This window comes from Brassica napus, chromosome C3 (assembly GCF_020379485.1).
Source record: "Brassica napus cultivar Da-Ae chromosome C3, Da-Ae, whole genome shotgun sequence".
Taxonomy (NCBI): domain Eukaryota; kingdom Viridiplantae; phylum Streptophyta; class Magnoliopsida; order Brassicales; family Brassicaceae; genus Brassica; species Brassica napus.
The window spans coordinates 57,565,280-57,578,678 of NC_063446.1; the positions used below are offsets into that span (position 1 = coordinate 57,565,280).

Below are 13,399 nucleotides of genomic sequence, written 5' to 3' on the forward strand. Positions count from 1 at the left end.
TGATCGGGAACGCCTTGATCGTCGGACGCGAGCTGTCTGATGCTGTCGCGAACGAGGAAGAGGTCGCGTGCTGGAGCTGCTCTCGGGTCGCGAACGTCTGAGCTAGGATCAGGAACACCTTGGGCTGAAGCTGATCGGGGACGCGAGCTGGAACAGATGCGGGAACAAGAGACGCGATCGGGGTTTAGGGTTCGTCGGATCGCCGGCTATGGTTAGGGTTTTAGGAGTTTTCGATTTGGGTATTTGCTTAGGGATTTAGAGTTTCGTGCTGATAACGTGTTGTAAAAGTAATGGAAAAGTCTATCTTTATTCATAACATAGAGATTCCTTATATAGGAGATTACACCGTCATAGATAAATGGAAAGATTACAAATCATAATCTCTTGGTTATGAGCCATCTGGGATCTGGTTCACAACATAATCTATATAATGTCGTTTGTTGTGTGTGAATTATTATGTTTGCATAAGAGTTGACATCTTTCGTCGGCCCATTATACTTATCATGTATTATTGTCCTCCTAAAGTACCACATAATTCAGCAATTTTTTTTTTCAAAAGTTCTTCATTTATTTGTTTTACGTAAATGACACAATATGTCACTATTTTTGTCTCTCTAAAAACAATTTTGGTATATAATTTCTTGAACTCCGCAGGCGCAAGTACATAATTGTTAAAATACAGATATATTTTACACCAATTTTATGCATTGTTTAGTTGATGTAGTAAAAACTTGTATGGATTTCAGTTACACAAAAAAAAAACTTGCATGGAAAATATTTCAATAATAATTTTGAAAAATAAGATCGTAAATTAAGATGAAAGATTTAAGGCAGTTAGAATAGTTTGTGCAACCGTAAAACAAACACAATTTTTTTACGGAAATAATTAGTTATTTTATCAGCATTAAGACTTTCTGACCCATTTTCTATGGTTATTAATATGACTAATTTACCTACATTAAGGACTGGGCATATGTAATGAATGAGCCGATCCTAATAACGTCTTAGGCCGGATAGTATATTATTATAGAATGTCTGTGGTTTTTGCTAATATTTTCTTGATAATGGACAGTATCTTTGGGGAAAAACATTAAAGGTTTGCATAAAATTAAAAAAATCGTACAAACCATAAAACCAAAATAATTTTATTGAAAATTCAGAAAACGCAGATTGTTCAGAAAGTTAAAAAAAAACAGATGCAAACACCACATCCTTAATATTAAAAACCCAACATTGATGCCAAAGCAAATCTGGTGACAAAGCACTAAGCTAGACGCGTCTCTGTACCATCTTCGAAGCTGCTCTGGCTGAAGGCCTCTGTGGTTCTCCACCATCTGGGCCTGATACCGCATCTGGTGCTGCCTGCTGACTGCCAACTCCAGTTTCAACCTTAGCAAGAACCGTTCTGTCAACTGGTATGTCCTCCCTCTTGTTCACGTTGTCTACCTACACACGTCCAATAATCTATATTAATTTACTGAACTTGAAAATATCAAGACGAAACAATCATAACACTCACAGTATCAACGAAATCAGGGAGCGGTGCACGATCACTTCCATTAAGAATCCGTGTGATTGTGAAAGTCTGATGATTTGCAGTGAAGTTGTATGCACTAACATTAACTTGAAAGGTGAATGTCTTTCCTTCCATGTCCAAAATAAAGGGGGGGGGGGGGGGGGGGGGGGGGGGGGGGGGGGAAGGGGGGGGGTCTGAGTATCCTGAGGGTTAACACCATCTCCAGCCTAGTAGTAAAGTGATAGTAATAAAGATGTATGCAGTAGTATAACATTTATCATATAATGAAATAGGATGATACTGGTCACTGAGAACTTTTTGACCACAAAGCAAGCAAGCCTTCTGAATGGTTCACCAAATTTTACTCTCCAGATGATAAAGCTTTTCTTCTTTCCCCTTTTTTAAGTCTTTTTATAATATCCCATTTTCTAATCACAGGACCTCTGTAAGGAACTTTCCATATCACAAAGTTATCTGGAGGCTGATACTCTTCAAGCCATGTCACATTTGATATCACTTCAATCTCACCTGCTTTCCATATATCATCATTATCATCAACAACATTTTCCATAGTAACAATAGATAAACGTAAACCAGTTATGTTAACCTATATAAACCATGATTTCTTGACAAAGTGTTATGAAAGTAGAAACACCAAGGTGGTGTGTCTTGGTTAAGTTTGTGTTATATTACCAGGCAAGTCACGGATTGGGGATTTCCGGAAGTAGTTTCAGTGTCTTCCATGAGTATATAGGAGAGTACGAAGGAGATAAGATACCGAAGATTGTACAGTGTGGTTGCTGGGCAAGGAGCCGTCATATCTTTGACCAGCTTTGCGGGTCTTGCTATGAATAAAAGTAAACAATAAATTAGTCAGAGATGAATTTTTAAGATCATTTGTATTAAACGGAAGTTAAACTGGGGGATTCACATGTGACTATTACCTTGTAATGGATCGTCTAGCTCTGATGGATCAGGCTCAACCCAATCATATGACTTCACGTGCATTGAACCGTAACTGTAAGATAACTAGGGATGTTGTGTAAAAGGTTAGGGTTAAGCCCTTCCTTGTGTAATATACACCGAGGCATGTTTTAACCCAACCCTATTTTAACCCTATTTTTTTATAAGGGTTAGGGTTAGACCAGGGTTAGCCCATTTAATTTTTTTACAAGTCAATAATTTTTTGCATATCAAATTCAACTTAAATTTAAATGTTAAAAACTGCAAGTATAATCATGTTCATGTAAATGCAAAATGTGTCTTTTATTCATTTTTGTCACTGAAATTAAAAACCAAATTAACATTCATGTAATGTAAATGCAAAGTATAAGTATAACTCTTGACCACAACTTTGTAGCTACTTTAATAAATAGAACTTTACTCAAACTCTCAAGTCAGCCAACACTTGTTGTTCTCCAAGTCTCTTGACTCTTGAGTCTCTTCAAACACTCGTTGCTCTGCAACAAGCCAACAACATAATCAGTTTATCACAGCCAACAACAAGATGCTTGATTCATTAGCTAGAAGCTAAAACAGTCAAACTCGACCAGTGAGTGACACACTGATACATTCATACACGCAAGAAACCCACAACGTAACGAGTATATTATTAAGCTGATCTCAGAGTGGAAACTCGCTAGCTAAAGACACAACATGGAAAAGCTAGAAGACATCTACACAATCAATCAAAAATCAAGTGCCCTAATAACATTCAAATGGGTTTATCTTCACTGAACAATACACCAAACAAGCTAACGCCTAACGCCATTAAGGTTTTGAGCTCATAAACGCATAGATACAGGACGACACAACAGCACCAAAAATATATACTTAAACCAGACAGCAAGCTACAGTCTCAGACAGCAAGATACAACCTACAGTCTACCAAACAGCAAGCTATAATCTGAGACAGCAAGATACAATCTCAGACAACAAGAGACAATCTCAATTCTACAAACCCACATACCCTAGAGATCGATTTCAGCAAACCCACAAACCCTAGCGATCGATTTCGACCAACCCACATACCTAGAGATCGATTTTAACAAACCCAGAAAGTGCTTGAATCGTCACATATCGAGTTCTTTCAATTTTCTCATTACTAGGCATACAAATCCATAAGCAAAAGATCTCACCATATTCTGCTAGCTAAGAACAAAGAACATTCTTCAAATGTACCTACTTACAAAATGGTATGCTTGCTGATCTGATTGTGACCGTGATGAGATGAGATGAGATGATTGGGATCTCGTCTCTGGTTTGCCCTGTAAAGTAATGATGATGACGAGTGATGACGATGAGATGAGATGGTGAGGCGTTAAGGCGGCGAGAGATGAGATGGTGAGGCGATTGGGATTTCGTCTCTGGTTGAGATGGTGAGAGTCGAGAGAAGAAACGACGATGATGAGATGGTGACAGTTGAGAGAAGAAACAATGTCGCTTTGTTTACTTTTGTTTTCTTAAAAAAAATTAACGGGTTTAGGGTTAACCCGCGTTTCATTTTAAACGGCCCTAATTTAACCCAAACAAAAATTAACGGGTTTAGGGTTATGAAATCAGAAGCGGGCCGACCCTATTGGAAAAAGCCCATTTTAATATCCCTAAAGATAACTGCTGTGATCTCCCCAATGATGTCTATGAAATAATGGAAATTTAAATTTAATTTCCGGTTAGTATGATGACAATCGAAAAAGGATTACCCAGGAGTTGAGAGCTGGTGTTTGCTAGAGCAAGCATCTCGCTTTGACTCCAAACAGGAACACTCTTCAGCTAGTGGAGAAGTCGGCTCAGTCAACACATTCAAGGAGGTTACATCACTGAACCGAATAAACAAAGAGCAGTCTGACAGCCTGAAGTTTGGATTACACCTAGCCACATCGAAACCGGTTGTGGAATACATCGACCCCGACGTGAGATGTGGACCAAAGGTCGGAACACGGCTAGCAGCAACGGTGCCTGGCATAAGATTTGCCTGAAAGTAAATCAAAGAAAGTCACAACCAATAAACGGATCATAAACGCTCAGTGAAAATTCTTATAATCTGGGAAAAATCAACTTAGATACAATCAAATTTCTAAAACGAAACTTACATTCGAATCAAGCAGGAGCATATCGACGCAGGAGCATATCAACACAAGAGAATCTAGAGAGAATTTAATAGCAACGATTTCGTAATTGATTGATTACTTGATCAGTAGAAAGAAGATGAACAGTTCGCTGGAAACTCTAGATTCGCTACAGCGCCGATTGACTGCTGGATCAAGAGGAATACGAATCAGTTTCCACGGAAGCCCTGAACATGGCTACGACGGAGAAGGAGAGCATAGAAACCATAATTAAAAAGCAGTTTTTAGAATACATCAAATATAAATTAATAAGACAGGCCCAACGGACTGCATGAAAAAGAAAAAGAAACTAAACGTTTTATTAGTTGGACAGATGTCACGCACACAGCCATCAATTTTTCTAGCGGGCGGCCGACGTGGAGGCATGAGGAGTGATTAAACTCTTTTTTTATAATAATACTAGGGTCGGTCCGTCCTACGGGCGGGTTGCATATTCAAAAATAATTGAAATTGTTTGAATAAATAATTATTTTAATTTTTATTAGGTAAAAATATAAATAGTAGTTAAATTATGTACTTGTTTTTTTTTAAGTCTAAACAAACTATGCTATTTTGATAATTATTTGTTAGGTTTTCTTTTTCTTTGGGAGGACACTACATCAGTTCTTGCTGAAAATAAAGTAAGGACAATTGTAAAGTTGAGGTTAGTCTTTGACAATTCATCTCTATATGTATAGAGAGGGAAGATATACATGCAAGTCTTTAGATGATTATTTGGTTCCAATGCTGCATAACTATGTTTTCTGTATTTCTCAACCGTCTTGGCCTTTCTACTAATTGGTATTTTGTTATAAGTTAAAAAGTTGTTTGTTTTTCTCATTTTCATCAAATTAAATAAAACATGATTTTTATTGGTAAAGATTTGTTCTAGAAATATATTTATATAATAATATTATGATATAAATATAAAGTAGAAAATATTATATTTTAAATTTAGTGTAAAGAATATATATTTATGTTTAAATAAATCTGATTTCTAATCATATAAAATAATTTTTATCTAGGATAAATATTGTTATGTTGTTTTTGTATAAAACCAAATAAACCAAAAATCGATGGTTTATAAATAGAACCAAACCAAATTAAATATAGATCCAATATGGTAGTTAGTTTTATAAACCAAAATAGCAAAAAATCTAAAAAATGAATCGAAATCAGATAATCCAGAATGATCATTCCTAGATAGAAGCATTAGAAGGAAGCACTGGTTTAACAGCTCAATCAATAGAGATAAATGTTAAATTAGTAATAAGTAGATTAAAATAAAGATCCAAATATGAAAACATGAACAAATTTGTTGAAAATGAAATTTTGAGGTCAAGCGCAAGTTTTTTATGTTTATAGATTTGTTTTCTATCAAGCTTATTAAGTTTTCTAATATTTTATTTGTCATCCTATTGATAAAAACAGTGTCCTAAGACACGACTTCACTTCTAAACTAAAATCCAATCTTAGACCCATCTATGCAGGCCCAACACCAACCGGACTGTTCTATCCTGGTTTATAGAAAGTGAGTTGTTCAATGTTCTTTATCAACATTAGGAACAATTGCTAGAGAAGAAGTTTTAACTGTTTCTTTTCCAACACATTCTGAGTATTCTACATTTTCTGCAAAACCAAATTTGATTAGTGTGCAATATATCTCTCAAGTCCTCTAAATTCTCTGCTTATATTTTAGACAATGTATCTTCAAGAACAGAGCATACCTTCTTCTTTTTTGACGAAGAGTAAACCATTGCTCATATAGTTTATGCATGAGTATCTGTTCTTCCACCTACAGAAATTATCTGTTAAACGATCTCCACTTGGTAATGACATCACAAGCTCAACAAAAGAGTTTGTTTGATCATAATACCATGAGTTTCTGGAGTTCTAGTGATAAGGTATTATAAGATTCTTTGAGTAAGTCATCATGCTTCTCCAAATGCCTATTTTGACAATCAAAACAAATTAGTTTAATGAGAATTAATTCAACAAATCACCAGTTTGTTGTGGGTCCATCCTCGCAAAGCTTTACATAGCTACACTTTCTAAAGCCTTTAAATATGCCAGAGAATTTGAAGTTTCCTCTTCGTATTTAGTTCAAACAACAGAAAATCTCGTTCTAAATGTTCAGTTTTCAATGGGTCAGTAATATAAGATTTAAACTTTATTAAATCAGTGTTCATTTACTTCGTCTAGATCAAAACAATCCTGCAATATTAGATGTTCTGTATAGATCATGTATCTTAGTTAATGTAAACCTAGTAAATAAGCAACCAAAATAATTTAGTAAAACATATAGAGAAAGCAAATGTGAAGATAAAAGAGATACCTGAGAGGCTGGGAAGACATACATACATGGGTAATAAGTAGGCTTATGAGTCCCTTGTGTCAAAACGTATGGGTAGTGAAGTCAGATTGGCATCCAAACGATCAAACAGAACTTTGCCTACTTATTGCAAGATATAGCCAAGAATAAAAATTCAGATTCTTTAAAAACCCATTTTTATTTTGATTGTTTCGGAAACCGATGCATAGTTTTACAGATGTAAAATGATATTTGCAGTTGGAATATTTCTTAGTTATGAAATAGAAGCCATTTGAATTCCCAAGGGTTATTACACCGATCTCGGCGACTCATATGACCAAGAATTAACTTTTTGTAAGCACAAAAATCAAAAACTACAAAAAAAGTCAGAAGACTAATATGACTCATATCACTCTTGGTCTTGAAGAAATTTTCAAACAATCACAAAACATATTAAATAATCTCAATCACTGAATTCGGAATATATCATTTGTTGAAAACATGTGAAATATAAATTATGAGGTAATGGTGTTGAAATTTTTGATACATCCAGAAAAAAAATGACTCTTCTGATCATCAAGCCATCTCATAAATACGTGTTGCCCTCCACATGCCTACAAAGCAACATATGTATATATATATATTTTTTTTTTTTAAACGATTGATGTAGCTAAATCAACAATTTACAACAACTGTCGCTTTATTGTAAGTAACCTTGCCGATAAGAGTAACCAATTCATATGAAGAGAGCTAAAATGGAAATGGATGAATCAAGAACCATGAAGATCAAATTCAAAACTTATTATTCCCATTTCTGTTAAAAATAACAAAATACATACACAGCAAACCAAATAGTGTGTTTCTGTAAAGCACTTTTGGCTAACCAACTCCAGATTTTATTCCACAAATGGAATTACTATCCAAAGACAAAATCGACCAAAAAAAATATTAACATAATAAACAATTGGCATGCTTTGTGGAGAATCTCTGACGCAAATGTAGCTTACCTAATCCCTCTTCATGTTCCATTCTTCCATGGATCCACCAATGGCACAACCACACAGTGTTCAAGCTTCATCAACACTTGGTATCTTAACCAATGCAGCAGCTCGAACAATGCTATCCCTGCATCATTCTTGTCTTTTGGAGACCCATTCTCGAGAAGGTCCAGTTAAGCAAGTATCACACTGTCATGTCTGATCTTGTTTCCACAGGATAGCGTAAGGGTAAAAGAGTGTCACTGCTGCATTTTCTCTTGCTTCCATGGTTCCCGCTCTAAAGACTTGAACTACTAAAGTGACTGCACCATCAAACTTTACCAGCTCTCTGTTATCTTATTATATAGAGAGGATCACAAAATAGGGTTCTTCCTACGCTCTTCACACATCAAATCTACATAAGAACCATATAAAGTTGAATATTTGAGTCCTCGAATACGCAAGTACAATCAGAATTGACAAACCCGTGTTTAGAGTAGAACTTTTTGATTCTGTCAGTGACAGAAGCCCTAAAAGCAAGAGTCTTAATAGTTCATGTCCTAGCACGGCCTTGAAGCTTTGAGTGCGAAGCAGCTTATGTTGCTGCTACCAATCGTCACCCCATGATCCGGCGAGGCTCTGACTTGGATCTCCGGAGACATAATCTCCGGAGACATCTGAGGCTCGGCTATCGCTAACCCATCACCGATGTTGCTGCTACCAGGCGTTACTCTTGTGTGAAGCAGCGTAAGCTTAAGCCGCAAATCCAGCGAGAGAAGCCATCGAGGCTGTGACTTGGAGAGTCAGATTGGAGATGAAAGTATATGGCTTTTATACTGAAAGGGGTCGAAACCTGAAGGATAGTGAGGCTAGGTTTGACATTTTCCGGTAGATTGGAGATTGTAGATCGGAGATTATAGGGCGATGCCGGCGGATGGAGGTAAGGTTCTGATCAGAATAAGATTACTGGTCTGAGAAAACGAAATGAGGAGATGGTTCTCATAGCATCAAAGCCTACCTTTTTATAGTTGTAATGCCACCGCCTTACACGAGAAAAAATCGCATTCAAAGGAGATCATGGGGTATGGATTTAAGGACTTTAAGAGTGTTAATTTTGTAACTGGTAGCTATTCAGATTGAGAAGGAAGAAGATGAAACAACGCTCGAACTCAGGTTACGTCTCCATCTCAGATGGCGAAGATGTAACCGGATTCAACCCTAATTAATAGCAAACAGCGCGTATAAACTTAGATATACTCGAGATGGGCTTGGTCGATCATGAGAAAATAAGGGCCGAATAGAAACGAAGCCCATAAGTAGATTAACTTAAATGAAACGGTGAGTTTCATTTGTCTGGGACAGGTGTTGCGTGTACATAAGCCGAATTTCTGACGTGTCATCTTACGTGGCGCGTCCAGGAGAGAGTAAAACTTTACTTTATATAATAAGATATTTAGATATTTATGTTGGTTTCGGTTTAGTTCATAAATTTTTGGTTAGTTTTTTGGGTTCTATTTTTTTCCACCCTTATAAATAGTTGTCCTAAGTGATTTTAAATAGAGAATTTTGTTCTAAAAGAGTTGACCATTTTGTGATATTGCGCTGATACAAATCATAAATATAATAAAATTGCATTGAATGCCCAGCTCGCTTCAACGTTCAAAACTTCGTTTTCTTGTGAAGAAATAGAGAAGCATGAAAATGATGTTGAACGTCAAAAATTGATGTTGAACGTCACGACTCATCAAATATCGGACACGTAAAACTAAACATGTTTGTTTTTTTTTCTTTGTCGTTAGTCAAATAAAAACTAGTAATAAGGCACTATTAATGCTTCTCCGACGATAGATTCCGTGGTCGGTCCGACTTTTGCTTTGAGTGCGTATCGATTGAGCTAATTTAGTTTCTTAGCAGTGTATATAAGTCAATGTAAAGATAATACTACCATATTCATCCGTGTTGTGATTTTATATTGCAAATGCTCCTGTTGATTTGGTAATGGGTGCAATTAAGAACAGATAACATATCACGTGACTTGATTCTGTATAAAATGCAACTACCGTATTATAATAATCGACAAAATCGCCGCTTTTGTAATTAAATGTTGTAATGGTTCACACATAAGTTAAGTCATAACGGAACCTGTTTTTGTGTAAGAAAATGAAGTTCGTTTATTAGATGAGATAACATTGTTTCTCAATACCACATGCATTTTTCTGCATTTAGATACATTTGATTTTAAAGTATTCATATTTATTTATTTAAATTTTAAAGTAATGGTATTTGAAATTATATTTGTTGATTTTGATTTATTTTTGTAATAATAATCCATAGACATTATTATCGAGCTTAAAATAATTAAAATATTATCTTTTTGAATAAAATTATATGATATAAGTTTTCACTAAACAATTGGATCATAATACATTTGAATAAAAGATGGACCATTCTAATATTCAATATTCAATATCAAATCATTATTTATATATGTATAGCTTATAGCCAAATTTGAAGTTATTTTTTTAATAAATGCAATTATAAATTATAAGTGTAGAAGTGTATTAGTCCATTTATTTAATTCACTTTGCGCCAATTTAAAATATTTGACATTTTTAATCCATGTTTATTTTATATGTTAAATATTTTTTTTAATACTTTGTAATCATATTATTTTATTTTATATGTATATGAACATAATTACATATTTATGAATGTTGAGATAAAATAAAAAGAAAATCTAACTTTACCTCAAGTTTATTACAAAAAGATAAAATTACCCCTCCTAAATCATTTAGAATGTTTAACAATTATTTATAGAAGTTTATGCTTAATTTGACCCAAAAAAGTTTTATAGAAGTTTATAAACCAAGTTTACCCTTCAATTTTAAACCCAAAATAATAATCATTAAACTTTACACTCAAATGTTATGATATTTTTTATTGATTGTATTTTTGAAAAATGATATCAATTTAGTGTATTTTAAATAGTTTCTATAAAATAATCCGTTATTTAACTTATTTTGTATTCACATATTTTCTTTAATATTTTAATATACAAATATGCTAATTCATCTATTTAATTATTTTTGTTGGTTAAAAATATTTTGTATGTGTGACAAAATACCTTATATAGCATTGAAAGTAATTAACATACCAATATTGTCCAGATTCATGTATATATGTTTTGTAAGAGAAAAAAAAGAAATGAAATTTTTTCTCCAATATGTTTAGGAAAAAAATAGCATTCATCTATTTTTTTTTTTTTTTTGATAAAATATTAAATTAATTGATCATCTTTGAAGAAATGTTATGTACATCTATAAGGAATTTGCTAACTAAACCTTATTAAAGAATCAACAAATTAGGAAAGCCTATGAAAAACTATAGATCACTTCTTTGCAAGAGCTCCAAACCGTAGATCACTGCCGGTGGGGGTGAACTTCAAACCATATGTTATAAAGGAACAAACTAGAATTTAACCCGCACGTCCGTGCGGGTATTATATTCATTTAATATACAACGGTATTGTTTTACTTGAATTATGCTAAATAAAATAACAGTAATCATACTAAATATAAAAATTTTAAATTCAGTCATTTATAAATACAATAATTGTAAAATTTGTATTTGTAAATAAAATTTATTTGTTTCAAATTTTCATTTTATTTCTCGTTTCTTGTATACTAATAAAGCAAAATCTAAAAAAAATATATGCTATGTTTTTTTTTTCATTTTGATGTGAGTAAAGTTTTTTTCGTTTGTAAATAACTAAATCTACCATATATAAGCAAATGAACAACAATATGGATCAATATTTTTTATATGATTGTATTATATAGTGTTAGCATGTTAACTATTTGAAATAATCAAATAAATAAATATTTTTTAAAACATAAGTTGGATTGTTTTCATTTAATTATATATATTTACAGCATTAATTTTATAAGAAATAGATTATTAAAATTGAAAATTTGGATGTAACTATGAAATTTTTAAAAAAATTAAATGATAAATAATTTTTACTATATGATTTTGGTATGGATTTTTGTATTTTTATTATTAAACATAAATTAAATTTACATATGATTTTAGAATGGATTTTTGTATTTAGATTATTAAACATAAGTTACATTTACATATGATTTTGATTTTATTATATGATTTTAGTATGGATTTTTGTATTTCAGAAGTGTACACGCTAAAATATTTATGATAAAAAGAAATTAACTAATAAAGAATAAATTATGTTTGCATTTACCAATTTTACGTACAAAAAGCCATAGCAATCATAACTTTGCTCAAATACTTTAATGAAATGGTATAATGAAAATATTACGTATGTACCTACTATCTAGCCTATTTTGTCTCTAGTAGAATATTTAGGATTTTTTCGTTTATATTAGATTTTTTTAGGAAATGAAAGATTGCAAATTTTTAAGTTGCCGTAATAGCTAAATATTAGGGAATCTCACTTACGATTCTTATGAAAACTTATACATTAGTTTTTGTAAATTTATTTGTTAACTAAAAATAGAATGACATTCACTTGTAATTATTGAGAAAAATTTAGGGCTAAATAATAATTATACTTTCGTTTTAATAGTTTAGATTAGAGCAAAAACTACTTTTCTATTTTTTCTTCTATTCTATTTTAGAGATCTTTATTATAGAAGTGAGTTGGAAATATTCTTTTTTTTTTACGGCAAAAATTCACAATCTCATATAGACTCTGTAAACCAAGGCGGCAACTCGGCATCCATGTGTACGACGAAAGACGGCTGATTACGAGCACTGCGTGCCAAACGATCCGCCTTTATGTTTTCCGTCCTAGTTACATGAACGATATCTGAGTTGGTGAAGCTTCTTTTCAAAAGCAAAATGTCTTCCAGGTAGCTTTCAAATGCTGGTCATTCATCTGGTTCCGAAACCATCTTCACCAATTGAGAACAATCCGTTGCAAACATCACCCGAAACTGTCTTAAATTCTTCATACATTTCATTGCCCAAACTAAGGACTCCATCTCCGCATGAAGAGGGGAGAGACATGCCCTTACATTCCTTGCCCCTAACAACCCGTCAAACCCCGGTAGTGTACTGAACCAGCTTTGCCCTGAAAATAAGTCTTTATCTTTCCAGGAACCGTCTGTAAAACACCATGTTCCTGTAGTCCCAGAATTAGGTATTATCTGAACATCTTGTACCAACCTGGGATTATTAATAACTTGTGCCTCAGCCCAAAGTCTTGATTCCAATTCTGCTAAGTTGAGTGTTTCTCTCGGATCAATATCAAGATTATTGAAAACGTTATTATTCCATCCATTTCAGATGTACCATAGTATCCATACAAACTGATGGTCATCCATTTTTGGGTTTACTCTCCAAAATAGATGGTCCATGTTAGCAAAAAGAGAACCCATATGAAAGAGATTTGGATTCGATGGAATCTTGGATAGTGCCCACACCTGACGTGCCGGGGTACATTCAAAGA

The 13,399-nt window shown here is 33.5% G+C and overlaps 1 protein-coding gene and 1 pseudogene across 1 annotated transcript; both read right to left on the minus strand.

The window, feature by feature from the left end:
- Positions 1-1,129: 1,129 nt before the first annotated feature.
- LOC125583396 lies at positions 1,130-1,684 on the minus strand. Its single transcript, XM_048750266.1, has 2 exons — positions 1,520-1,684; positions 1,130-1,446 (listed from the first exon to the last, which is right to left on the minus strand). Exons 1-2 carry the CDS (start codon positions 1,649-1,651, stop codon positions 1,270-1,272), a joined length of 309 nt encoding a protein of 102 aa, XP_048606223.1. The 5' UTR covers positions 1,652-1,684; the 3' UTR covers positions 1,130-1,269.
- An 11-nt stretch (positions 1,685-1,695) lies between these two features.
- Positions 1,696-4,629, minus strand: LOC111203800 (annotated as a pseudogene).
- Positions 4,630-13,399: the final 8,770 nt, after the last annotated feature.